Genomic DNA, 27,987 nt, shown 5'->3' on the forward strand with positions numbered 1-27,987 from the left:
AGGGCAAACCACCTCAATTCCTAAGCTACTCATATCTCTCTGGCCAGGTTTATTTCCCATAATGCAACATTCTGAACAAGTATAGTCTTGTGATAGACCCGCTTGAATGGCAAAACATTAACTCATTGCTCAATACTTCCATGTACCTTATAAAAAATTAGTCTATGTAATAAAATAAAATTACAGGATAATTTATCCTCTGTGTTAGTAATAGCTTGTTTTAAAGACTGCAAGATTTTGATTATCTTCAGTTTTGAACTATGGATCTGGCTCAAAGGTATTTGTTATCGTGCTTATACTCACGTGTTGTGTAAGGTACTCGTAGTAGATGTCGACGAAAAACTGTGCAACGTCACTGTCCAGCGAATGGCAAATCGAAAAGAGACCCTATAAAACAATGATATATAGCTATGATTATTTTTAAAGCTTGTATTATTAAGAAAAAGAAAAAGAAGGAAAATAATAAAAATAATAATAATAATAAGAAGAAGATGATGATGATGAAGAAGAAAAGAAGAAAAAGAAGAAAGAGGAGGAGGGGAAGGAAAGTAGGAAAAAAGAAAGGTGAAAGGAATTCAAGGCTTTATTACAAGTATGAAAGCAATTATACCTTGAGAATATTAAGATCCTCTCGCAAGTGTTGACTAAGGAGTTCCATGTGTAAGGCTAGCCAGTTTCTATCTACTATTCTGTCTTGCTTCGGTGTATTCTCCACTCTGAAAAACATAATGTAAAGATGGTGCTATAATTATGTAATCGCCAAAATAATAGTCATCTTCACAAGATTTCATCATTTTATTATGTAAATAAACATTCTACTGTAGAAACAAACAGTTTACAGATATTGGGGGTATAATCATGGACGACTTCGCACACCTATTTCCTTCGGAAAAAAAAACCCCACCAACGCCAAACGATCGACGTTCGTATTCGATTCACTGCCGTATAGGCCTCCAAACCATAGTAAGACTTCAACACCTTCTTATCCTCATTTTTCCCTACCAGCACCGCCACCATCCACCACATCAGTATCATCATATCATCATCATCATCATCATCACTACCACCACCACGACCACCATCAACATCATCACCATCATCATCATCATCATCATCATCATCACTACCACCACCACCATCATCAACATCATCACCATCATCATCATTATCATCATCATCATCATTATCACCATCATCATCATAGTCATCATCATCATCACTACTACCACCACCGCCATCATCATCAACACCATCACCATCATCATCATTATCACCATCATCATCATCATCGTCATCATCATCATCATCATCATCATCATCATTGTCACCACCAATATCATTTCCATTATCATCGCTATCATCACGTCCAACACCAAACAACGATCACCATTATCAACATCACCACCGCGACGACTAATATCACCATCATTACCACCATAATTAACACTCAAGCTCTTTATGTCCACCCCCTAAAAAACACAAAACCCCTGCACATATATAATTATGGCCGAATTTCCATTTGACACGTTAGACACTGTCTTGTTTGCCATTATTTCGCACTTCTTACCTCAGGAATGGAACCTTTCTGAGTTCTGTCAGAATCTTATCTTTCCATTTCTTAGGTCTGTCTGGTGTGATGAATCCTTTCTCTTCCTTGCACTGTGCTGCTTCTTCATCTCTCCTGATAAACCAATCAACACAATCAAATTGCAATTTGTTTATCATTAATACAATTTCGAGATGTGACAGGAGTTATGAACGAGCAGAACATTGTCATTTTTGAAACACAATTTATCTGTCTTAGAATTTGCATATAAATTTTCCAATAGCTTAGAAATCCATTAAAGTTTTGTTGTTTCAAAAATAAATAAGTGAAATGAGTTTTAAGATACTTAAAGTTTTGTTTTAGGTTTTATTCGGGGGAGGGGAAAGTCGGTCCCATATCATGGCGTGGCGGTATTAATTCTCCCTATCTATTTCATACCGCATGGCTGTACGCGTGACGCCCCTCACCCATTTTAGAGTGAGATTTTCTTGCAAATAACAGAACCAGATAATTTGATAAAAATCGTGCAGTGGGTCTCTCAATTTTATGTTAAAGATGGGATAAAACTCGTCATGATCAGCTAAGTCACTTCGCTCACTCAACTGAGATACCTCTTTTTTTTCTTGGAGGAATATTCGAAATGTATTTGTATTCTATTACGTTCTACTTCAATGCTCTATAAATCAATAAGTATCGTTGCATTGCAGTTAACACAGGGAATTTTATTCTCTAACGAGTCCTTTACGTCATGTATGTTTGTTTGTTTGTTTGTTTCATTTATTTATTCACGTCCATTAAAATACATTGAGCATATACAAAAAACATCAAAAATACATAAAAAAAAACAACAACGACAAGGAAACAAAGACACATAGCAAGATGCAAGAAAGATTTTAGAAAAGGGCTAAGATTGTATAAGGATAATTACAGTACATGTATAAAAAATGAACATGAAATGGGAAACTGCAAAAGAACAAAGCAAATGTTCTGTCGAGGCAGTCCCTATGGACAGTATGTTTGGCTAACTTATTACAGTCAGACGGTCCTAGTTTGCTGTGTCATTTTGTAATCCAACTTTAGCACGTCCTCAGCCCTCGCCATTTGGGGCAACTTTATCACAAAACACAGCAGTTCCATTGCCATAGATATGTTACTGACGGAGAAAAAACCAAACCCTAGAATATCAGAGGCATTGTTGATCGTTTTGGCACAGGAAATGTTTTCCATCCTGTCTGTATCAAGTGACTGGGTGTCAAAGAACATTGAAGTATATGTATAATCAATGAAATTATTACTCAATAATTTAAACAACTACCAACGAACAGACCGGGAATACGGGTTCGTAAAAAAATGTTTGAGGAGAGTAACTGATACACATAGTTTGATACTAAAGATGTACATTTTCAATTCGAGATGATGAATATAAATCAGAACAATCTTAATATTTTTGTGGATTTGTCTTCATACTTCACAAAATGAATAATAAAATATCAACACAATACAAAACAATAAATTTGATTATAATAATATAAAATAATTCAGTGTGGCAAAATAATTCAGTATAGCAAATAATGATAGTAGATTATAACAATGACATTAAATGAGTTTGAAATATAAAGGAAGCTGCATAAATATATAATCTTGTATGAATTGATGCTATTATTGCCCCTTTGAATAAAAAAACATAAAAAAAACAACAATCACAAAGAGGAAAAGTTTTCCTGTTTACCAAAACAAAATTGAACATCTCAGTTTTTAATCTTAATTACTCACGTTAGGACCCATGTCTTTCAATTGTTAACCTGTCAAGGTAATCTTCCCATGTAATATTCTCAATCAATCAATCAATCAATCAGTCAATCAATAAATCAAGCAATCAATAATCAATCAATCAATCAATCATTCAATCAAGCAATCAATCAATCAATCAGTCAATCAATCAATCAATCAGTCAATCAATAAACCAAGCAATCAATAAATCAATCAATCAATCAATCATTCAATCAAGCAATCAATCAATCAATCAGTCAATCAATCAATCAATCAGTCAATCAATAAACCAAGCAATCAATAAATCAAGCAATCAATCAATCATTCATTCATTCAATCAATCAATCAATCAATCAATCAGTCAGTCAATCAATCAATCAGTCAATCAATCAATCAACAACAAAAATGACGGAGCATATCTGTAGAAAAATACTGTCCCCTGATAGTTGACGGAGAGAGATGTACATTTCTGCAATTACTACCTCTAATTAATATGATCAATCTAGTGTGCCAGATTATACAGGATTAAGAACCCTTTTCGAAAGTAGCAGCGAAAATTGCTTCACAAATCCCGAGTGGAATCAGCAAACAGGTGCTGAAAGCGAGACAATGGATGACCATAGCTATATGCAGTGATTGATTTAAATTAGAATTTCCTCGTGATATCAAAAAGTGTATTGGATGTTTTTAATTAGGAGAGGGCCCGCTTATTATTAATTACGGAGACAAGAATAGAAATATACTAAAATTGTATTGTTCGGATACTAGCTGGTGCATGCAGTTTGAACAAGTTTATGTCTTAAATAGTGACTCTCATGGATTTCACTTTGCTATATTTTTGCATTAAATTGTAATTGTACGTTGCAATAAAAGTGATATATCTTGATAATTACAGTGCTCAAATTTCATATTGAAGAACAATTTTGCTTAATAAGATACTAGACTTAACGATATCCCATCGTGAACATTCTACTACTGTACGTTTCTCGAAATAAGTACTGTATCATGTGATTTTCACGAAAGTGAAAAGGTGAATGTGGTTTGGAAATTAATTTACACGGAGACCTTGAATTTGAAATTGTTTCAGCAGATTAATTCCTGAAACAGATTTATCGATTTATCACTATACAAACTGCGGGAGATATAACGGAAATCATTATGACCTTTCACCTACAACCCCTGACACGCACAATGCGCAGTGGGAGATGCCCAGTAATTTTCAACGGGATATTTATTTATACCACGGACCTATCTGATTTATATTACTTGATTTATTGAAAACAAAGTAAGTGGATAGATCCAGGTGGGGCCAAATGTAAAAAAATATATAAGAATGAAGTTTGCGCTTCGCGCTCGAATATTTTATTTTATATAAAGACACAAGTCAAGTTCACGAATTCAAAGAGTTCTCTTTTCAGGTCAGTTTATGGATAAAAGCTGCTCTCACATTGTCTTGTGTAGGGAGATAAATTTAAGCGATGTTTGAAATGACCGGTGGTTAGGTCAGTAAAAAAAGAAAAAAAAAATAAGCTCGGGTATTGCTCTCGCATTAGGCCTCAGAGATACCTTAATCTGGTTTGTAGAATTAAAGCAAAAAGTAATCAAACTTAATCATTTCGGACTATCCCAACCCCCACCCCTCAGATTTTCGTTTCCAGGCCGTTCAGCAATGTTGATTGAAAAAATTGCTTTCCCTCCCATTTGACAATGATGACCCAAATTTCTTACTTAATTGCGGTTTAGGAATTCCTGATAAAGTTTGCACGTATGCCCTACCATCAAATTATTTTAAAGAAACTGCTTGAAGGTTTGGTTATTGTTTGATTACCCCCCAAAAAAAAAATAGATAAAAAACGAAAAAAAACAAATTTGAAAGCACTTCAACATTACTGACAACATGGCAGCACCATTTGCTGTGGTAAAAGAGCTAAACTGATTAGTTTTCCAGAATTCGAGAGTGTCTTTAACTCCTCTTGGAAAAATTGAGAAAACATTTCTTGGTAAAAAAAAATCTAAATGACGTCAGAATCGTACGTAGTAGAAGCTTCAATGACTTATGCGATGTTTTAAATCATGAATTTATGAACATAGTGTGGATTACTCACAAGCCTCCCCCCCAAAAAAAAGAAGCACACCTCAACACCAATCACATTTCCTCACAGTCACTCACGTCAAAATGCAGCAAATGATTATGTTAAACTCTTCTACATTGTTTTACATTAAGAAGTCATAATATGAATCAATACATACATAAACAGTCCATGGCTTTTTATGAGTACATTAATAACGGGTATTTCCAAAGTCTGGATCGGGTCTGGACCAGAACATTTCCCTGAGAAATGTTTCTAACATCTAGGCAATAACAGGTTTAGCTCACCTTTCTTCTTCCTGTACAATCTGAAAACAAGCCTCCACAAGACCTGGATCACCTTGGGATAGGAGCAGGAACTTCCTGATCAGGACTCGGATCTGGTCCAACAACGCGTCCTGTGTTAGACAAAGTACAAATGGGATGTGAGAAAAGGTCTGCGACTTTTCCGAAAAGCCGATCCCAAGACAATGAAAGTGCATCCTGATGTCGACAAAGGGCGTTACGTCTATCAGCCCCCCCCCCCTCTCTCCTCTTCCTCTCTGTCTCTCGAATTCATGTTATTCAGGATGTCCGTTTAAATTATCAAAAACAATGTGATCAAGGTCTGGTGCCAAGTTCAATTGAAGAGCAACATAAAGCCCATATCAACATTGTGGATGTGTGTTTTTTTTCAAAATAGAGGGGGACATTAGTAGCAAAACTTGTAAAATCTTATACTTACTGCTCTTCTCTTTACTCCATTGAACGATGTGGTATTTGAAGCAAGCTGCAAGATAATAAGAATAAAAAATATACAATTAGCAATTTCTGCAACTTACATATTCATGTAGACATTCTCATATTAGCTGCATCATTACTTAAAGGAATAATATAACATTACATACCTAATTTTATACTTACCAGTTGAATTTATTGTTTTATATACTACTGACAACACTGCGAGCTGGAGTGATGTACCACAGTTTTTCATTAAAAACAATCGTATTACCCTTTATCTCCCCGCATTACCAAAGGAAATTAGAGCAAGAACATTAGGAATGAGGGTTTCGTCCTTATGTGAATGACTGAATTACTGATATTTCTTCAGATGAGTAAACAAAATATTTTAACATACTTGCATCTCCTCCGCGCTGAGCGTCAGGTTCTGTTGATGAAGCTTGAGAAGCATATCGTCTCTCCATTTCTCCTGAAATTTCATCCTAAAGGAGGAAGAAAGGGTGTCGGAGGAAAGAGATGACACTAGTATTTAGTCTCTACAAAAATCATTAGGGCCTACAATGAAGTCTATTTTCACTGACAATTGAAATAATATTCAAGAAAAATAAATAAAAAGTATAATTGTGAAGATAATGGAACTAAAAGAAAGAGATAGGGGAGAGGGGGATGGAAAATAAAATTTTAGTCAGTATTGAGAGTGCATGGCTTTGACAATACGAGAGTGAGAGAGAGAGAGAGGGGGGGGGGAGAGGAAGAGAGAAAGAAAGAGGTGAATTGGAGGGAAACATTCCGAAACAAGTACCGAGAAGTGCATTTTTCTATGAATGTATAAATGTGACATTAATCATCTTTTAGCGGAAAATGTCTATGATATCACCTCTTTGTTGTGCATAATCGTTATTTTTTTCCAATTTGATTTGATAAAATCCAATCATCGGTTATCTCGGAAAAAGGTGAAACTATGTTCTTAAGTGATTTGCCGTCCATTATTCATCGTTGGTTTAAAGCATCTTCTAACAAAGATAGAACTACCAAGATCAATTAATATATGAAGCAAAAATATAAAGTCATTTTTTAATGACAAAGAATTTAAAATCTATCGTTCCACTTTTTCTAAGACATATATTCGGCATGTAATTTCATAACCTGTACATGATAAAATCAGGTATTGGTTACTTAATAAAACACTACAAATATAGATTTTGTAAAAATAAAAATCGTATAATGGACGTCCTTGTCCTTAAGCTTTCTGATTTTAGGAAATACTAAAAATGGTCAGGAAATTATGGATGGTGAAACCGGCGGCGGATTTAACGGTAACTTGGTATGCCTTCACCCCCACCTCCATCCCGCTGAAAGATGACTTATGCCTATTTATCTATTGTACTAACCGAAAAAGGTCCATGGTTGAATATACATGAAATGCATGACTACGAGATAATCCAATGTATGCGAATTTAATAGACTATTAAACTTGTGTAAAGTTATAAATCACACAAATTATATACACCTATATGTCTATATTTGTAAAGCTATATATCACTTGGATTTATCCAAATTAAGAACATTCATTAGCGAGAGTCATATTTATCAAATTCAGGCTGCTAATCATCAAACTTCATCTAATTGAAAACCCTGAATTCAAAACTACACGCGTCATATATGTTACTCAAAGTTTATATAAATGGTCTCATGATCGAGCATATAACCTTCAGACATTTTAAGCTAGTTTTGACCATGGATTTATTTTCATACAGAATCCTCCACATTAGCCTATAAATATAATTATCAATCATCATTCGTCTGGAAAAGGATCTGTAAAATGAATGCAAATAAGTGAAATATAACTAGAAAAAAGCAGAAAAGAAAAAAAGTAGAGCTGTATATATATACACCTACGCCGAATCATAGTTTTCAATTTATGATACGACAGAGTGTAAAGTTATGGCGGATATAAGGCCTTGAAGAAACTATCATGTATACAACTAAACCTAAACAGCCTACATGGATTGATTTTTTATGTGTTTTATTGAATAAATATAATAAAAAACATAAAAAATATATATCAATGATTTCAACAATAATAATCAACAACAACAAAAATAAAACATGGCATGGTGTTCATCTCCTAAAATGATAGGACAGCTTTAAGCATTCAGTGCATGGTTAACCGTGTTCTATACAGAACAAAAGTCATGCTGGCACTTTTTAATTTCGTCATTTAATTCAACCTTAATGTGTAAAAACAATAAAATACGTATTTATAATGAGTATAATTTAATTAGGCATTGATGCATAAGGTGTGGGTCCCTTAAAACAGAGAGCTTATCACCAGAGACCCAAATATAGCATAAAAATATGTTTACATTAAGACAAGTTAATGAGTGATTTGTGTTGATCTAGTGTATCCACATCAGGGGCGGGTCTAGGGGGGGGGGGTGCCATCCCCTTGAGAAAGAATGTCATATTAATGTATTTATCATTAGGTGTTTCAATAACAAGTATTGTTCTACCAACATGACCAAGAGGCCCATTTTAAAAGTGTGGATGAAACCGTTTCCTTGTCACTTTTTGAGAAAAAAATGGCCTATTTTGTATTGATGACAGATTTTGTTATGCTTGCTTTCCTTTTTTTTTAATAACTTGTGCCATCTCCTCCTCGGAAACAATAACCATAGTAAAATCCTTGATCGGGTTGGGGGCGGGAAGAGTGCATGCATTTTGGGGCCACTCGAAATTCAATACATTTTCCCTGTCTGCCTTCATTATCAACATTAAGGCGTGGTCACACCACCCGAGAGTTTTTGGAGCGGTCGTGGAGCGGAGAGAAAAAAAATCATCACCGCTCGCTACCGTTCACCATTTTCGATTTCGATTGTTTTTTTTTTCGATTTTCCCCCCAATTTTGTGAGCGAAATTCGACCCTCTCTCCCTACCGCTCCACGACCGCTCCAACAACGCTCGGGCGGTGTGACCAGGCCTATAGCAAAAGTACCAAAACAACTATGATACATAGAGATATCCAAACGCTCTGATCCTATATACATGTACATTATAATTATACAAAAGCTTTCTTCTCTCCAGTACAGAAATACAATGGGTGTGTCAATTCTCGTGAATTTAAATGACCTTTTAAACTTTTTTAAGGAATCAACCTTCGCAACATGTTTACCACAAATCTTCGAACAATAACATAGATGATTATGAAAAAAAGGTGAAAAGGATTTAAACTTTAATAAGCCATGTTAAGGTCAAATTTTCAATTCGAAGCATTTATCATTGTATATAGGTAAAATGGGATGAATTGAATGTTATCGCTTTTGTTGTGTTCGTGTTCAAATTGATGTCACTTGTGTTAACAACCCACATTCGATTAGTCTAAATTATGTTCTTTTGATTTGTCGAAATTGCTCTAAACATATCCTTGTCCATAAATGTTTTCGTCTTATTTACACAAGCTACATCCGTAAATGTTTTCTCGTAAAATTCGTATTTGAATATTAAAAGGAACTTTATAAGCGCTTGTGAGAAATGCTTGTCAATCAATCAATGTTCGACATATGAAACACTGTTTCCTTAATATGTAGTTTTGAATCACCCTGTGTTCAGTCGATGCATAGCGGCGGAAGCGGGGGGGACAGGGGGGACGTGTCCCCCCCTAAATTTGAGGAGGGGGGGACGGTCCCCCCCCCCTAAATTTGTTGTTGATGACCTTTTTTTTTTTTTTTTTTGCTTGTCAATTTTTTTCCTACGTCCCCTCTTAAAATTTTGGGTTTAAAACCTTTTTTTTTTTTTCCTTGCAAATTTTTTGGGATGTCCCCTCCTAAAATTGGTGGCTTCCGCCGCCAATGAGTCGATGGTCTATATTTTCGAGTAGGAGCAAAATCTGATTTAGGAAGGGGATGGACAAGATTCTAAAGCACCCCTTCCTTTGGTGAAAGCATTCATTACCGGTTATTAATTATGTCTTTACACCATAGGTAACGGGATGACCCTCGAGAATCGCTTCCGGGTGCCAAGGTGCGACTGCTAATTATATCTCTGCAATCTCCATGACAATGGCTCAATGACTGGAGGAGTCGTAACTGCGCTAAAGGGTTAATTGTTTTTATACTGCACCTACTACGTATGTTGCTATTAAAGCGTATCACGTGATTAATGCACCGCTCAAATACAAGGTGATGTTCTATGACTGACAGCTTTGACCTTATCATCCCTGTCTATTGAATCATAACGAACATTAAAATCATTATCTGGGAGGCGTTTAATCTGCACATGTTGTTTAATGACAACTTTCCTTTGTTTTGATTGGCTCAGAACTTAGGTATCTGATTGTTACCATGGTAACTGTCTTTTGGGTGACACCTTCCCAGTGCTGACAGCTTTCATGAAATCATGGACCTATTACGAGTGATGAAATGTACATGCATATAATTCTATTAATTCTACATAAATATTTGCGGGTGATTGAGTTATCATAATAATGAGAGGTTCGCAATTACGTTTAATAAGTTTGATCCTATTACAAGACAAGAATTAATGGAACCTCCATATTCCCCATGCTAGAATGACATGGATTGTATACTTTGTATTTTTGTGATATTCTGAAATATTAGAAAAAAATAAGATATATTAACAAATCGTATTTACATTTCCGAGGGGGGGGGGCAAAATACAGTCAAGTAAAAAAATCATTATGAACTGACGAGACGAATTAGAAGCTTTGTGTTTTCGAACAAGAATGCTGATTAAAAAAAACCTAATTAATGTACAAATCTGTCATCACCTAGTATGACGTCATTGGGAGGGGGTTTGATGACATCACATTGGTACTGAGCCATGATATCTTGTTGAATCATATTTCATCGCACAGTGCTCCCGACCTGATCACGCGGCAAGGAAATGCAATGCGACTGATCTATAAAGTGAAATACGCCGATTGGCACTGCCAAGCCTAAAGATGAACTCATATTTTACAGTAATTAAGTTATTACCTGCCGTTCAAGCTTCTAAATTGGCAAAAACTTGCTTAGTCCCTCACTATTCTGAAGTTTTGCCGAGGCTAAGGGCTGCCATATATCTAGCTATTATTAATACTTATCCCTCTTTCTGTTGGTATATATTTTCAAATGGCTATAGTCAACCAAAACAGGGGGCGCGGAACGGTATTAAATTTGAAAGGGGGAACTGACCATGCAAAAAAAACCCATAAAATCATATATACGATTAAGTTTATGTACAATAAACCTTTATTCTTTAAAAAAAAGTGGGGATGAAGCCGCATCGAACCGCTCCGCCCCCACCCCCTCGTTCCTCATCACCTGCAAATACCCGAATTAACCTCACAAAAGAAGTCTTCAAATTTGCTGTTTCTTTCCAGGAAACCTACAAATAAGGCTTTCACTTAACCCGTTAACATGGGCGTACATTTTTTTGAAGGAGGGGGGTGGCAAAAGTAAAAGAAAAATGTCATTTTCAAAATTTTCAATTGTTCATGTTTAATGTATCTTTTTGCCAAGTTGAATGGATTTAGAGTGCTTGCCAATGCTTTATAATATGCATTATTATAAATCATATCTGCATTGAACATCATGAATGTTGAGGGCGATCGCCCTGCCCCTCGGATCAATGCGTCTGGAATTATGAATAAATAAACTATCCAGCTTGTAAACATTGTTTGTTGCTATGTCTGACAAGTATTTGGCAAACTTTAAGGTTGTCAATAGCAATCTCTTTGGAAAGTATACAAAATGAATATTATGTCAAACATGTATATCAAGGCCCTTGTGCTCATTAATACAGCAAGGACGGTGTGGCAAAGAAAATAAATTGTGAAATAAATGCTTGAAGAGATAAAATGCCGGAAGTGTGGGAAGGGGCCATTTTCTCTCATATTTTCTTATATTTTTTTCAAATAATTTATTCCCCATCCCATGCCAATTCACGACCCCTTTATGACCCAATTTCACGTCAATGTTTTTTTTCGCAAGGCTGTGCAAAAAGTAGATTAGCTAATTTTCATCACACCTTTCATGATATTACAGACTCACACATATTTTCTTTAGCGATTATCCCCTCACCTGCTAAAGTGCCCCTATAAATTATGCATGTATAACATGATAAGTCAGCAAGCAAAAGCAACCCCCTTTAAAAAAACCAAGGCGAGTGTAAAAGCAATGATGCGGGTAAATATAATATCTGAGATGCTTTCCAACTATAAACCAACATGAATTCGTGTTGATGGCCTCTGTAATTATTAAAATTAGCCTATATTGTCCATTTTCAGGTGCAAATTTCGTTAAAAGTAATGAAAAAATAAGATAACAGTCTTTTCATTTTAACGCCCTTAATGACACGATTTACATAAACATTGGAAAACAACCAGACACTATAGTGTAATCATAGACCTAACATTGTTGTATAATAATTTGGGGAAAATTATTTTTCATTTTCTTTTAGTTTGCGCGTGTCAGTTATAATAAGACGTCAAATAGAATGCACAGCGTGCTCTAAAAACTATTGCTTCAACGGAACATTATAGCCCTTATTTTGTGCAAATGTCAATGTTTGATGCATCCATCCGTTAGTTATTCACTCATGTTGTAATTCATTTAAGGTGAAAGGCCTTGAATAAAATTTAATTTTAAATATTCTTCGTCTTCGTGTCAGTTCGTGATTTGATTTTGTTTAGGCAATCATCCCAATTTACGTTTTTCATTATATGCTATACATGTTTATTAGTATAAGAAAATATCACATTCTTATTTTCTCTTTTTCTGTATCAGCTTCGTGTTTTCTTGTTATGGAAAGAAAAAATCATGCCAACTTTTCAGTCTCATGACATTATTTTCCATAGTATATAATGCCACATTTATTTTGAGGTCGCGTCTGATTTTTTTTTATATTTGTGGACTTTGTGGTGAAAATTTCAGCGAAAATTATCATTCATATAAGACTTGTCTATCTAATCAGTTTAATGTCTTGTCTGCGATGGGGAAAATGATAAGGTTGCATTCGAGCAATGGTTACAACTACAAGGCTATTTAACTTGCTACTGTTAGAATATCTGTTGTGATAAAAGTTTTTAATCAAATCTATTTTTTGTGCGATAACTCCATTTGGATCAACAATAACCATGATAACAGGAAAACCAAATATCTTGTAATCTAAATCACATGAACTTCCGTTACCCGGTTAATATTTCGGAACTTTAGCTGATGTTATGGTCGGTCATCCTTTTAACCCAAACTTGGAAAAAATGATGAAATTATAATTCAGAAAAAACTTCCCTTTTATTTTGCTGTGGGCAACTTCCCTCTTAAAGAAAGAGATGAGATTTACTACCAAAATTGTGCGCATTCAAGTCTGAAGTCAACATTTCCAGAGAGTGCTGTATTTGCAATACCCGCCAACGTGAGAGAGTGAAGCGATCGATTTGGTCTCGTAGACGCTCGGTGTCCCCCAATCAGGGTCTATCAGGGACCGGAAATTACATGCCACTTTTATATATATATTTAGCGTCAACGTTATCACATATTAATATATAAATTGTTATTATATTTTTTTTTGGGGGGGATGACTGAATTTCAATTAAATCACAAAAAAATCATTATCATGGGAACCATGTTTAGTGCTAAATTGATTCAGAAAAGAAGCATTTTGCAAAAACACAATCGAGAACCTCATGTTGAAATGCAAGAAGTACTAGGCCTCACTCAAAAGACAGCTTGCCATCGGAAGGAGCTACTGTGAAAATGTCACTAACGATCATGAAACACTGCCTGTTATGACTAACATCTATGACTAAGGGGAGATATTGAATATCATGACTCGAGGTTCTCCCCCTGTTATCTAGGATATTTGAAAAAAACGACCATGTTTCATGAAGTAAGTCTACTTCAAAATGATGTAATACTGAAAGAACACCTCCACACATTATTTCAGCAGGTTTTGGGGAATAACAACTTTAACTCTTTCCTTAAAATAATCAGAATTGTTATTCACTACACTTGTCGCATTTCATATTTTAGTCTCTCGTTAAATCATTCATTCTTCTAGTTTTGAAGAGGAAGATTAAGTACATTAATCATGATCTAGGATATAATCAATTCCTTATGTATCGAGCTTTAAAAACAATTTTTGAACCATCCTCAGAGTATTTCATTACTCTCCCCACTCTTCTTATTCGCTGCCAACCAACAATCCAATCCTGATTAGTTTACAATTCCTTCCCATTTGCTCAACAGAAATTTAATTTCCCCCGAAATGGAGACCTTTCGATCCGCAGGGGATATTTCCTTCCTCTTCTGCAATCCCAGAGCCAATTTCTTGTAAAAAAAATCACCATTAGATAGAGAATGATGTCTATTGAAATATACACAATAGACAGAATAGCTATAGGTGACAATTTATAAACACCTCAATACTTTTTTCATTTCCAACTATTCCTATAATTTCAGAGTCAATGAATGTTGTCGATCAGTAATCAAATCTGACTCAAATTCAAAATATGACTGGGATTCCGTCATTCCGAATTAAAGTGTAGGCCCAAATTCCGAGCAATATCCTATCATTGTCAAAAGCATTGTTTCTTTATAGCAAGTTGACATTCTCAACAACAGCAATGTTAAGAAAACATATTTTGAATAATAATGCATTAGGAATCATCATGAAAGATTGTTTGAAGTACTTTGGGTATGACGATGACAGTCATGAAAGAAATGGGCTGTATTTATTCTACTATTTTGTCTTTAAAACACAAATGATATCACACTATCTTATAAGTGTACTGCATGGACTTGTGCTTACTTTATTTCTTTGTAGTGTTTGAAATTTTTGATCAATTTCATACAAGTTAACAAAGCTTTCCCTTTTCTCCCACATAATTGTGTTTTACGAATGCTGTTAATACCAAATTGTCTAGACATCTATCCTTTCAACGCACCTGCTTATGATTGTATACGAGTTAATTCCTGATAAAAACATCCAGTGCCCGGACTATAACAATCTTTAGATTTGTATAACCTCTTTCCAAATGTTTAAAACATTTCAAAATCTGTGGAATCATGAGCCGTAAAATGTTTCTTCCTTTGAGATTTATAGTGAGAAATGGTGGTAACAATTTGTTATCACATTCCAACTTTTCGGATTTCATATTCCGGCCTCTTTCCGAAGCAAATCCCGGTATACTAAGAGTGCATTCGTCTTTGAAAAAAAAGTTGAACTTTTCCATTTTACCTCAGTAAGGATGATTGTTATATCTTTAATAGATAAATATTGGTAAATATTGAGGGATATGACTTTTTGTGGCAGTTTGAAGATACTTTAGTTTCCTAAACAAGATATTAGTTCCAAGTGCATTTTTTAATAAAAAAAATAGGGCATAGGACTACATTTCCTCATAGTCAAAGTAAAAACTTTTTTACAAAAAAGAGCAACTGATACGGGTTCGTTTTTGTTATAGTGTGCAAGAGCTTAACAGCAAAGACAATCCTTTTGGGACACATTTTTGAATAATTTGTTTAATATTTTCATTATTCAATTTACGACATAATTCTGACATGAAACACAGAACCATATATGAAGATATCTATAAAATTACTTATCCTTTACTATGTACATGAAACAAATTCTGCATTATTATGTGACGTGCAATTGCGTTCAAAGATTATAATTCACGGAATGCAATTTCACAACGCATCAAATCCACTTTTGATAAAATTACACAGGCTATTCTACCCGTTTCGCAGTAGTTTGGAGAAAACTATTAACCAAATTATATTAACACGATTAATGATAACAAAATGTTTATTCTCATTTATTTCTAAGAGATACTGTACATGCTTTGCCCAAATCTGATATTTTTAAAAATATTTTCTCTGAATCATCAAAATGGATTTAGCGCCTTTTGGAATCAACCTCTGAATTTGATCACATGATCACTGAGTAAGCTGTGGGAAACAGTCGCATGAAGAAGATCACATTGGTAGAAAGTTCACCTTTCAATTTCAATAATTGACATAACATTTTAACTGTTTCCTTTGCCTTTTGGGTCAATAAGTTATGAAAACAAACTAAAAATGAAAACACCCAACCTTAAACCAGAAATCATGGATCGCCGAATAGAAAAGGGTAGAACAACATGAACAAGGAGACATTGCACTTGCATGTTGTTGTTTTTGGACATCAAACACATGGATTAAACAACCCGTTTGAAATCAAACGCTATGAATGCAAAGATAAATTTGAATTTATTGTTAAAATAAAAAAAACCGTTAAAGGTCAAGTTCACCTCAGAAAAATGTTGATTTGAATCAATAGAGAAAAATCAGACAAGCACAATGCTGAAAATTTCATCAAAATCGGATGTAAAATAAGAAAGTTATGACATTTCAAAGTTTCGCTTATTTTTCACAAAATATTTATATGAACGAGCCAGTTACATCCAAATGAGAGAGTCGATGATGTCACTCACTCACATATTCTTTTGTTTTTTATTGTTTGAATTATACAATATTTCAAGTTTTACGAATTTGACAATTAGGACCTCCTTGCCTGAAGCATAAAATGTTACAATAATGGAATTCCACGTGTTCAGGGAGGAATGAAACTTCATTTCAAATGAAAATGATGAGAAAATAAAAATATTTCATATTTCAAATTTCAAATAATAAAATACAAAAAAAATAGTGAGTGATGTCATCAGTTCCCTCATTTGCATACCGACCGAGATGTGAATATAACTGTTTTGTGAAATAAAGCGAAAATTAAAAATGTCATAACTTTCTTATTTTACATCCAATTTTGATGAAATTTTCAGCGTTGTGCTTGTTGTATTTTTCTCTTTTTATTCAAATCAAGTTGTTGTTGGGGTGGACTTGTCCTTTAAAAACAGACGAAAGTACTACTAGTGGACACAAATAAAAGGGGAAAAAACATAATACAACGGTAGCCTACAATAATGAGAAAATTGATACGGGTGGATGAGGAACTATTTTTCGTCATTTGTTTTGACTTCATTCGATTTCTTTGATTTGTTTTCTTTAACTTACACCGATTCCAGCTTTGATACTCGAATGGCAATATATTATGATAATAATTATTCATGATAATAAAGTCTACCCCTGAACTTTCCCACTTACTGTTCATACTCCCTGCGGAGGTTATCTGCTTGTTTCGTCATCTCGTCGAGTTCAGTCCCCTCTTCGTTGCCGTCTTCGGCAGAGCAACTCGTGCTTAGATTAGGCTCTGACGCTGATGTACGGCTGCAAGAAGAGAATGAAAAAATATCATGAAAATAATTCAATATGGAAAAAGAATTAGATTTCCCGGTTTTATCAATGCCATCGAATTTATTTATCAATTTATTAGAATGTACTTATTCAGGCACAAAAGATCAGCAAAAAGATGTTTTTCACCATGGACCTGAAGAAAACAGAATCAAGATTACAACAAAAGTGGATGCAAAGTGCCTGGAACTACCGATAATTCTGCCTAAGTCAATTTTTTTTGGGACCACTTAAAATCTTTTTGACTTTGGAGAAATTAGGGATAGGCCTATGAGTCAAGTTTCACACAATCTGGGGCCCGATACATAAAAGTTACCCTTATGGTAACTTTGCCATGCAGTGGTAATTTCCATTCAATCCTTGATTCTGATTGGATGTTGGTCATCGTCACCATTGTTTTTACCATTTGATTGCAAAGTTACCTTGGTTCAGGTCTGAAAATTTGCTTGACTTGGGAATATTCTACTGATGGAAGATTAATTAACTTATGCAAATTTAATTGCAAATGAATCGCTTCATTTGATTCGCTGAGAGCAGTTTTGTCAGTATATTTTTGATGGTGGTGATTCCGTGAAACAAGTCACTGATAAAACATCATCAAGAATAGGGTCATCTCAAGTTTATGAATTGCTCATGATCAAAAGAGTGTATAGTCAATGTAAGTCATTTATTCACATTTTGGTTTATGAGGTTTTTAATTATTTTTCAAAGGAATATTCGTAATTTAGTTTCGAAACACCAATCAAAGTTCACATGACTAATATCAATAATTAGCATGACTGCTTTTTTATAGGCATTTTCATGTCTCTATTGCACAGGGTTACAAATCTTTCATAGACAAGTCCGCCCCAACAAAAAGTTAAGTGAATAAAAAGAGAAAAATCCTAAAAGCATAACACTGAAATTTTTTTATAAAAATCGGATGTAAAATAAAGTAATGATAACATTCTAAAGTTTGGCTTAGTTTGAAGAACAAATCCACCCCAACAGAGAGTTGATTTGAATGAAAAGAGAAAAATCCAAGGAAAACACAGATTTTTTTATCGAAATCGGATGGAAAAAAAGGAAGTTATGACATTTTAAAGTTTCGCTTATTCTATATTCACATCCAATCGATAAGAAAATAAGGGGACTGATGACGTCACTCTAATTTTCTCCTCATTGTCATGCGAAACAAAGTTTTATTCCTCGCTGAGCATGTGGTATTACCATTGTTCTAACAATTTATGGTTCAGTAAAGTTGATCCTTAATGTCAAATCCGTAAAAATTTGAATATTGTATAATTCAAACAATAAACAAACAAACAAACGAAATAGTGAGTTAAGGAGATCGACTGTTTCATTTGCATGTCCCTTGAATTGTGCATTAACTATTTTTGTGAAAAATGAACAAAACTTCAAAATGCCACAACTTTCTTGTTTTGCATCCGATTTTGATGAAATTTTCAGCGTTATGCATGTTTGATTTTTATCTTACGAATTAAACAATTTTTTGGGGTGGATTTTACCTTTTAAACACATGGAAGCACATCCTGTCTTTTCCTCTCATGAATATTACTATCCATTTTTTTTTCATATTAAAATCATTAAATTATATCACATACAGAATTGACTTAAAATAACCAAGCACATGAAGTTGTTATCTAAACGTGCTACCATTTTGTGAGGATTGTCCCTACGAAAAGAAGTAAAACACTATCACACATAGGCTTAACGTAGTTTCCCGTTTTGTTTAATATAATCTAGGGCCGTACAAGAAATGTAGCTATTATCAGATATCACAATCCTATCCAGCTATTAAAGTAGGTGCTAAGAGACCCTATACCCCGCGCGCATACCCCAATCGACTTAATACATAGGACTATACAGTTACAAAGCAATTCTTTCAGAGTGCAATTTTAATAAAATATTGAATATTATAGAAAACATATTTAATTTACGATCGCAGCTAATCACGGCTGATGATGTGAAAGTGCGCGCTTCGAGTTTAGATGACTTTCTGTCGATGAACGCAGAGACGATTATAGCACAACTCAATTATTGCTCCGTTTTTGAAACAGTGTCCTAGATTTATTTTAATATATTTTTATTACATGTATTGATAACAATCAAATTATCAGACGTGCACTTAATTTCGTCTGAATGTATAGTAACAACAATTTCTAGAATGAATAATAGGACGCAGACCATTTACGGTATAATCTTTTCGAATTGTTTTAGCAGGTAATATCCTTATTGTTTCACAACGAGAACAAAGAGAGTCTAGTTTAAAATTACTGCATATGCAATGACATCTATCATGTTTATGAAAAGGGAAAATGTCTGAATTACAGTAGAAAAGGGGGGCTATCGTTTAACATGTTTAAATAACACTAGTGGCAATCATAGTTAAAAAATACGATTGTCGCTAATAAAAAATACAAAAGGCGGCTAGTTGTCAGTGCAACAATGAAACACACCATGATCACAATCCTTTATGTATTATCAACATTTTAAACACGATGCTCTCACGAGCTCATGACAAAAGGGAAAATGTATCATTATTTTTAGTCCTCACAGAGCCGACATGACAACACCACAAATAATTTATTATGCCTCATCTGACCGCTAGATCAAAAGCGTCGATATGTTAACTAAATCAACCGCATTTTGGATTTGATGTAGGAGAATATATAATTTTAATAATAATTATGATTTTTTCCATACAACTGACATAGAAAAAAAACCTCTCACAATCAAACCTTACCTAACATCTGGCCCCTTTGCACAAGATATTGGACCTCGATTACAATGGCAACCTCGTGTGGCTGACTTCAGGATATTTTGCGAAGAAATCAACAAATCACAATTCCTGCAATCCCATGAAATTTCATTCTTCAAACTAAACGGTGCAAGGCTCTTGAATAAAATAGCCCCTGGAGCATACGAATTTTGGATTTCGAAGTTTCTATATCTCAATTAGTATTACACTGCATGTATGTTGTGTATGTCGATAGGCATTTTCATTCATGTGAGGTGTGGAACCTAGGTATTCATTTAACCTGTTATGCATAAATTCTACAATAACTGAATTCCAGCTTGCAAACAGTACTTGTTGCTATGTCTGGTATTCCTACACAGAAACTTCCAGATGGTCAAGATCAACCTTGTATTAAGATAAATACAGAGAAAGTGTTCCTATACTGGATTGTTAATAGATTCACAACAATGCTCGTCACTACTCGATCACTTGGCGTGAAAAAGCCACAACATACTAATATACAGTACAGCACATAGCCTTAAAATGCCTGAAACGGGAAGTTGACGGGGCCTTAAATTCGACAAAACCTTGAAAACAGGCATCTCTGAACACGATTTCATGTAATGGTCATCACACACTCTACTATTTCTGCCCTCTATAATTGTCTATAAATATGTTATGAAAATTATATAAAAAAACAACTGACCTGTCCAAGCTTATATCTGATACTCCTCGGAAGCATTTCTTGAGAGATGCAAACATGTTTAAAAACAAATCAAGAATCGTGTTCTTTGCCTAATCTGAGGCAATTTCAAGAGATTCAATGTTCCATCTGTTTTTGTAGACTGGGCGTTGCTCCACGAACCAGCCAAAATGGTGAACACTTTCGATGGTAGTTATCCCCCCTTTCAAATTGATGGAGGTTTATCCCCAAAGGCACATTTAACAGTCCAAATCCTTTCGAAACCTCAACTAATTCTAAAACATAGTATCAAAACTTTTGCACGAGTGGCTTTTGATTTATCTTAATAGATTAGTAATGACCATTCTGGCTTGTTTAGGGATAGCGATGCCCCCTTTGTTATAGAATCGAGGCACACGGTAATGCCCTACTTTTGACCCAATATACGTCATGGTTTTCCCATTATCTGGGACAACATTCGTTTGCGTCAAGTACACAGAAAATACGTACATGTAGTACTATACTGCTTTATTTTGAACTTGAAAGAGCGTGTTTACTACGAAAACAGACATTGTTAATATTATGAATGGTAAATGCATAGTAGACGAAAATTATCAATACCGTGTACTTAGAGAATTACCTTTGTTTTACACATGAAATCATCCATCACTCGCCTTTGCCCCATCCTTTCTCTGTATTAAGTTTGAAATTAAATCCCATTTCATCCATGGTTTAGATTATGATTTTTGTTAGTGTATCGACAACTCACATTGTGTGTTTATGGGCTATTTTGATGTATAAATCTCATAAAAATGATTAGGCCTGTATAATTGATATCTCCTGACACAAGATGTTGCAAAAGTACTGTTAAACCCAATGATTGTGATGAAAATCATGACTGTCAAGGTTGAATGTTTGGCAACGATTCAAACCTTACTCCAATTAGGGTAAGTGGTGCCATATCGGGAATGGGGGGGGGGGGTGGGCAGGGAAACATGTGCCCGGTGGCGCCACATTTACCAGTGATACTTAGTAAATAAGAGTCGAAGAAATAATTGGTTCAAAACTTCTCTACACTAAATTAAACTGACATTCAAATTGTATTATAGAATAAAAAGGTATGAAAATTTCCGATTCAATGCTAATATTATTACATCCAAAGTGAAGGTGAGAAGTCATGGTAATATGCTATCACAGTCATGATAACTGTGATAGCGATGAATATAGAGACGTATTATGTCTGTAGTTTGTTTTGACTCATTTAGTAGAAGAAAAGGCCAAATCTATAATCGCATTTTAGAAAACTGATCAGAGATAAAAATGAATGATGAATGGATGTAAACCAAGATAGATGAACTTGGCCGAACTTCAAAATATTCATTTTTTTTTTCTTCGTTTGTCAAATGCATAATTGTTATGATTTTTTTCTTGGGTGGGGGGAGGGGCGGTTACCATTTCGTTTCGTATCCATGTATCTTTTTATCAGGTAAAATCGATGAAATATATATATATATATATTGGATTGATGAAATGTATTATTAGTTTTACTACATGCAGTTCGTTATGAATAAGTTCTAACAATCATAAGAAACATTGTTCCTCACTTATTACCTAAAGAATGTCACTTGAAGGTCTATTGTTGTCTAAAAGAGAGAAGATCACACAGTAGCACAATGAATGACACTTCAATGACAGGGAGAATATGATATTTTGTTTGGAAATATGTCAGCTTTGGAGAAGAAAAAAAGTTAATCTGATATCTGTCGCTGACCATGGTAACAGGCAGGATGTACTAAATTTAGAGCAATGAGAATAGACTGGGATATAACGAGGATTAAATTCGGTCTGGCACCCGGTCTAGCCCCTATACTGCAGTATGGCAACCGAGCAAAAAGCAGTAACAAACTACTGCTCGACTGAAATGCAATCGTGTGTGTATGTGTGCAGAGAGAGAAAGAGAGATAGAAAAAAATTGATATTATTATCATCATCTTAATTACCATTATTACTACTCTTATTATCATTATTATTAATATCAATATTAATATTTTCATTCATAATTTTCATTATAACAATAAGTATTATTATCATTAGCATTCTTCTTATTCTTCTTCTTATTATTCTTATTATAATTATCATTAAAATTATTTTTCATTATTATTATTATCATTAATATTAAAAATGGAAGTTGTTGTAGTAGTATCAAGTGTTTGCAGTATGTATCTCGAGAATGATTAAGTAGGGAATGTCAACTGGCCTTCTTATACTGACAATTTCATTTTTTTCACATATCTCCTCCGCTACACCCTAAACTGTCTGTATCTCTTGTGCAACTAACATTTGACACTTATCCATTGACTACCGCAATGACACAGTCATAGTCAAATGGAATAGGGGGTTAAAACCGGAAACCGGAGAATCAGATCAAGCATCGGATTACAGAGGTAAAGCATTGACTCGGTTATTATCATTTGCCCACACTGACTCTCTGAGGTACAAAGATAGATTCGTGATTTATTCTAGGCAATCTGAGTTCAAATTCGTGAGTACATGAGAGAAGTGTGAATAATACCAAGCCTAGAAGCTATAACCGTTTCCATGGTTTTCATGTTTATTGTTTAGAAATGACACAAACATTACACTGATACAAACACCATCCGTGAGAATAATTATGTGCCCAATTATCGTGGAAAGTCCTCGTCATGTCCGATCATCATTCGAAAATGAATAGTGCTACTCCAAGAATATGTGGAGCAATAGTCTAAAATACTTTTCTTTGATTTAATTCTCGCCGAGTTCCCCCAAGATTGATACTTGGAGAAAATTACACAGATCTACCTCTATCATTTCCAACAGATTTGAATGTTTTCATCACGTAGAAAATCACAATGATTTATGTCATTTCTAATGTTTACATGAATGATGATTGATCGTGTCTGATGAATAGTCTACACTTTTGTGTTTTCAAATAATGAATATAATATACACCGTCTGGGGGGGGGGGTCTAAAGCTAAATGTTACTGAACTATTTTGATCTTGTGATGTATGTTTCATTATTTTGAAATAAATGTTAAATGAGCGTATTGTAAGTGTTGATGTTACTGTATCAAAATGAAGTAGACTCAGGTATATATTTAAAATGGAGATCATTGTCATACCACAGTCCATTATCATTGGGTTACATTTATAGGTTTGAACCACGGACTCCCTCTTTAATGTTAAGAAAATTCCCCTTTCGAAGTGATTATGCTTCTTTGCTTGTCATATAAAAAGAAACGTGACCCTTTTGAAGCGAAACCCACCCCTTCACATTCTGTTTCCTTTTTGGTTACTTACTACAATTAAAAAAAAAATTGTACCTAAACATTTTTAAAAAATATTTATGTGCCCCTTTCATGAAATCCTGGATCCGCCATGATAATATTTCATTAAAAGTTAAAAAAGAAATCAAACAATTTTCAAGTGAACCATGTACAGACAGGATTTAGTTGACTGAAGACACAGAACAAAATTGAAAAGAAGATTTCGTGCGTGACAGCGTTGTGTATTTAGTGCGGGCACCGTAACGCACATGCAGCAAAGTTTAAAGGATTTGGAATATTCATGAGCTGTCGAAGTGCGGACCCAAAAGACGATGTGCACTCGGCAATATTTTAAAGCGCTTTGAATATTCATGACCTTTCGAATTGTACATGGCTGTATACAAGTGTGCATTTTTGTCAACATCTACAGAGATTTGAACATTTATGAAGTGACAGAGCTTCCTGACGATAAAGTAATGTTAACTTGCACATTTTATGAATACTTAAAGTTATTCTTCACAACCTGAAAGCATATCAGATGATTTCAACAAATATTTCATATTCGGTCGTTAGTTTTCTTTATTCATTGCAAGAAAGAATAAGTTATGACTTGTTTCACAGGAACATGTCTACAACAGTCAAAATGAAACATTTTACAACAATAATAACAAAAAATGTAAATATTTCCACATTTTGTTTTTATTTAAGTCAACGCTGAGCATTAAGAAATCCGATTTAATCACGTCTTTGATTGGGGGTTTAAGCTAAGTAATTTTGTAGTTTGTTTACCTACCCAAATGATCGTCGAATAATTCTTATATCGGCTGTGGTTCGTCTTTTTCTTAGCGTTGTGTCTCGTCGTCGAACAGAATCTCGTCTACGAAAATGCAAGGAATCTCTGAAGGACATCGTACGTCTTAGCGTCCAATCACTCCTACTCCTATTCAAATTCCGCAACGACATCGTTCGTCGGCCTCGTCGAATCGAGTCTCGGAATCGATTCCCGAAGTCGTTTTCGCTGAGCGTACGAAGACGACGACGAAATGTGCCGTCTTGGTTGTTTATAGTGCCCATGCGACGCCGAAACGACGTCCTGGCACCTTCGATGGTCGGTGCGATCCATTTCGGGACGCGAAGTTTTGGTCCGCACCACCAATTTGGCATGATCGACCAGGACTTCGACAACGACAAAAGAAAGAAACTATTCCTGCAGTAAATCCGTTTTTTCTTTACGTCGAAAGATGTCAAATCACAAATATTGGTCCAGACTCCTGAATTCGTTTGGAAAAAGCATTGTTAAGTGGGAGATCATGAGACAAGTTAATCCACATTGAACACTTCCTGGTTTTAATTGAAGGATTTTTTTTTCTCAGCTAGCTCGCTAACCTCAATTGTTAGTACTGATTGTATACTTGTGAAAATGCTGAGGACTTGCGTGTAATGTGCTGTAGACGATCTCTGCGCAGTTCTATCATGAGCCAACACGGTTCTGTATGACTACAACAAACTGTCGCGTGAACGAGCACAGATAGAAGTTAACTTCGAAACTTTACTCATAACAAACACCAACGCCACATAGCAAGAAAAGTATTTGTTGAAAACTTTATCAAGACATCATCCTAATTGATTCAGGCAAGGGGAGGGGTGCGCTTGTAACCCCCACGTTTGAAGAAATAAAAAGGAAAAAGTTCACATAGAAAACGAGTGCCAGAGAATTCAACTTGGAGCGGAAGACAGGGCTGTTTAGATAATGTTTCCTGACGAGGTGTGACGTAGCAGGCCAGTATCCAATATTTCCGACCAAATGAACCAACTAGATACAGAATGAACCCTTTGCCAATGTTAATAGCTCTAAATCCCCAATTTCTCGTGGAAAATTTCAATAATTAAGATTTGTTGGAAAGGAATCGAATTCCACTCGAGACCGTACCGTCGTTGTACCTTTGGTTTTGATTTGAGTCATGAGTTAGGCAAGTGTGAATGACATAATATAAAAAAAGTTTCAGAAATGTGACAAGTTCAGCAATTTCTAAAAAGAACACTTCATTTCTATCTAGGCTTGACAATACGACGCTCAAATTGATTAGATTTGGGCTGAAAATTAAATGAGATAAAAACTGCTTGAGCCATGTCTATTTAATAATGAACAGAATCTTCCAATATGACGTCATATCAACGATGTCGAAACCGTACTTTCAGCCACCCTTGATTGTTATTCAACATCAAGCCCGCATCAAGGGCGCTCACTGGTTTGAAAATGAAAATAAGATCTTCATTCCATAAACAATACCCGGATGGGAGTAGTCAGCTGATAGCAGATTAACAAACCACAACATCATCGACTGCATAGGTTAGGAAAAAAAAGTCGCGACACAAGACCGATCCGTGCTAGCCCGGGGACTTCCATAAATTTACTGGCAATAAACTTTCCAAGCAGAGTTTCCTTATTACCAGAGGCAGCGTGAAAGATAAATAAATCCATATATTAAAATAGTCAAAGAGTCAATGATAGGAAAGCTTCATCGACTTCGGCATTCTCGAGTGAACTGTTGTATAACTACACCACGAAATTATTTTCTATCAACAAAAACAAAATAAAAGTCACGGGTTCAACATTGCAAAATTGAATAAATATTTGTATCCAGTTTCTCATGCTGTTGATATCTAATATTGCTATGACATGTACATTATACGATACAAACTTGAAGGCTAACCAAATATTACATCAGTAAAAGCGAGAGAACAGAAGATTACAATAATATAATGTAGATCCTTGCTCTGCGTGTGATTATGAATCTCACTGCAGTAGTGAGAAAGGCTGAGGGTACATTAGATACAAGCATTGCGGATCGTGTTTAAATAAGTTTGTATCAATATAACATCCTTGATGATGTTCAATGGGAAGTTAGTAGGATTACTTAGGGATTTGCGCGCTGAGCAATGCAGGCAAGGTTTCCCATTGGCCAAGAGTGATCACCATAGCAACAACTATTGGATTGAATGATTTTGAGCGATAGGTGGCGCTATTAGATTCTTAGAATTATACATATCGACCTCGGGCTAGGAATCACAATTCCAATAATTATGACCTAACTTTATTCCAAGAACGTTTATTGTAACCGCAAATATTGAACAATAAACAACTGAATAGTCTTCAGTTCACACAAAACCCCTTCTCGTCTCCCTTTTTTTCTTTGAGGTAAGTAAGGATATTTGATTTGATGAGACGGTGGTATGATCTGTTATCTTACTTTCCCGGTATTGAAATTGCGATTCATAAAAACATACGTACAATAATATCAAATTTTCGGAAAAAATACATTTTCAGGTTATCTTCATAACCATCCTCGTTGTGAAAACGGAGGTTTGGATGTTGAGTATGGACGGAAGCGGCGCTTGCCCACGTCCACAAACAGAGTTTTTAAATATACGACACAATTTAGAAATCATGGAAGAAGTTGAAAAGTTATGCCCCGAGACAATTTCGGGATTCCCAGACGGCTTTGAAGTCGCATTCCAAGGTGTTCCTACTTTTAGGGTTTGTTAGGGGGAAAAGTCAACTTTTTTTTATCTCAGAAGAAAATAATGCTGGAAGTCACGCTTGCACACTCTTTTAATACTTTGACATTGATATAGAACAAGGCCACGTTCGACAGTGATTCTTTTACAGTCGAAAATAATAATAATGAAAATAAACACTTTCTTTTTTTCAGACAGTCCCTGGGTTATTCTGAAGATAAGGACTTTCTCTGGGATTTCCCCATTACATTGTTATCACATGTTTTCTTTTTAAATGTCTGACAGTTGCAACAGCGGCCACCTCGTGTGTTTTCTCCCTTCGAGGGCTAT

The 27,987-nt window shown here is 35.0% G+C and overlaps 1 protein-coding gene across 4 annotated transcripts in view; it reads right to left on the bottom strand.

Moving 5' to 3' along the window:
• LOC121424784 (exocyst complex component 3-like) overlaps positions 1 to 27,987 on the bottom strand; it is a 48,387-nt gene that overhangs the window by 12,222 nt on the left and 8,178 nt on the right. The window contains exons 1-8 of one of the 4 annotated variants that reach the window (XM_041620570.1): positions 24,932 to 26,918; positions 17,267 to 17,389; positions 6,523 to 6,607; positions 6,130 to 6,174; positions 5,694 to 5,803; positions 1,568 to 1,681; positions 611 to 716; positions 304 to 387 (exon numbers count right to left, since the gene is read on the bottom strand). In XM_041620570.1, the coding sequence (XP_041476504.1) occupies positions 304 to 387; positions 611 to 716; positions 1,568 to 1,681; positions 5,694 to 5,803; positions 6,130 to 6,174; positions 6,523 to 6,607; positions 17,267 to 17,389; positions 24,932 to 25,302 (1,038 nt within the window). In that variant the 5' untranslated portion in view covers positions 25,303 to 26,918. Of the gene's footprint in view, positions 1 to 303; positions 388 to 610; positions 717 to 1,567; positions 1,682 to 5,693; positions 5,804 to 6,129; positions 6,175 to 6,522; positions 6,608 to 17,266; positions 17,390 to 20,859; positions 20,931 to 24,931; positions 26,919 to 27,987 lie in introns of those variants that run through there. The other 3 variants (XM_041620563.1, XM_041620579.1, XM_041620587.1) reach the window with 3 other exon arrangements.

The sequence above is a fragment of the Lytechinus variegatus genome, chromosome 1 (genome assembly GCF_018143015.1).
Source record: "Lytechinus variegatus isolate NC3 chromosome 1, Lvar_3.0, whole genome shotgun sequence".
Taxonomy (NCBI): Eukaryota; Metazoa; Echinodermata; class Echinoidea; order Temnopleuroida; family Toxopneustidae; genus Lytechinus; species Lytechinus variegatus.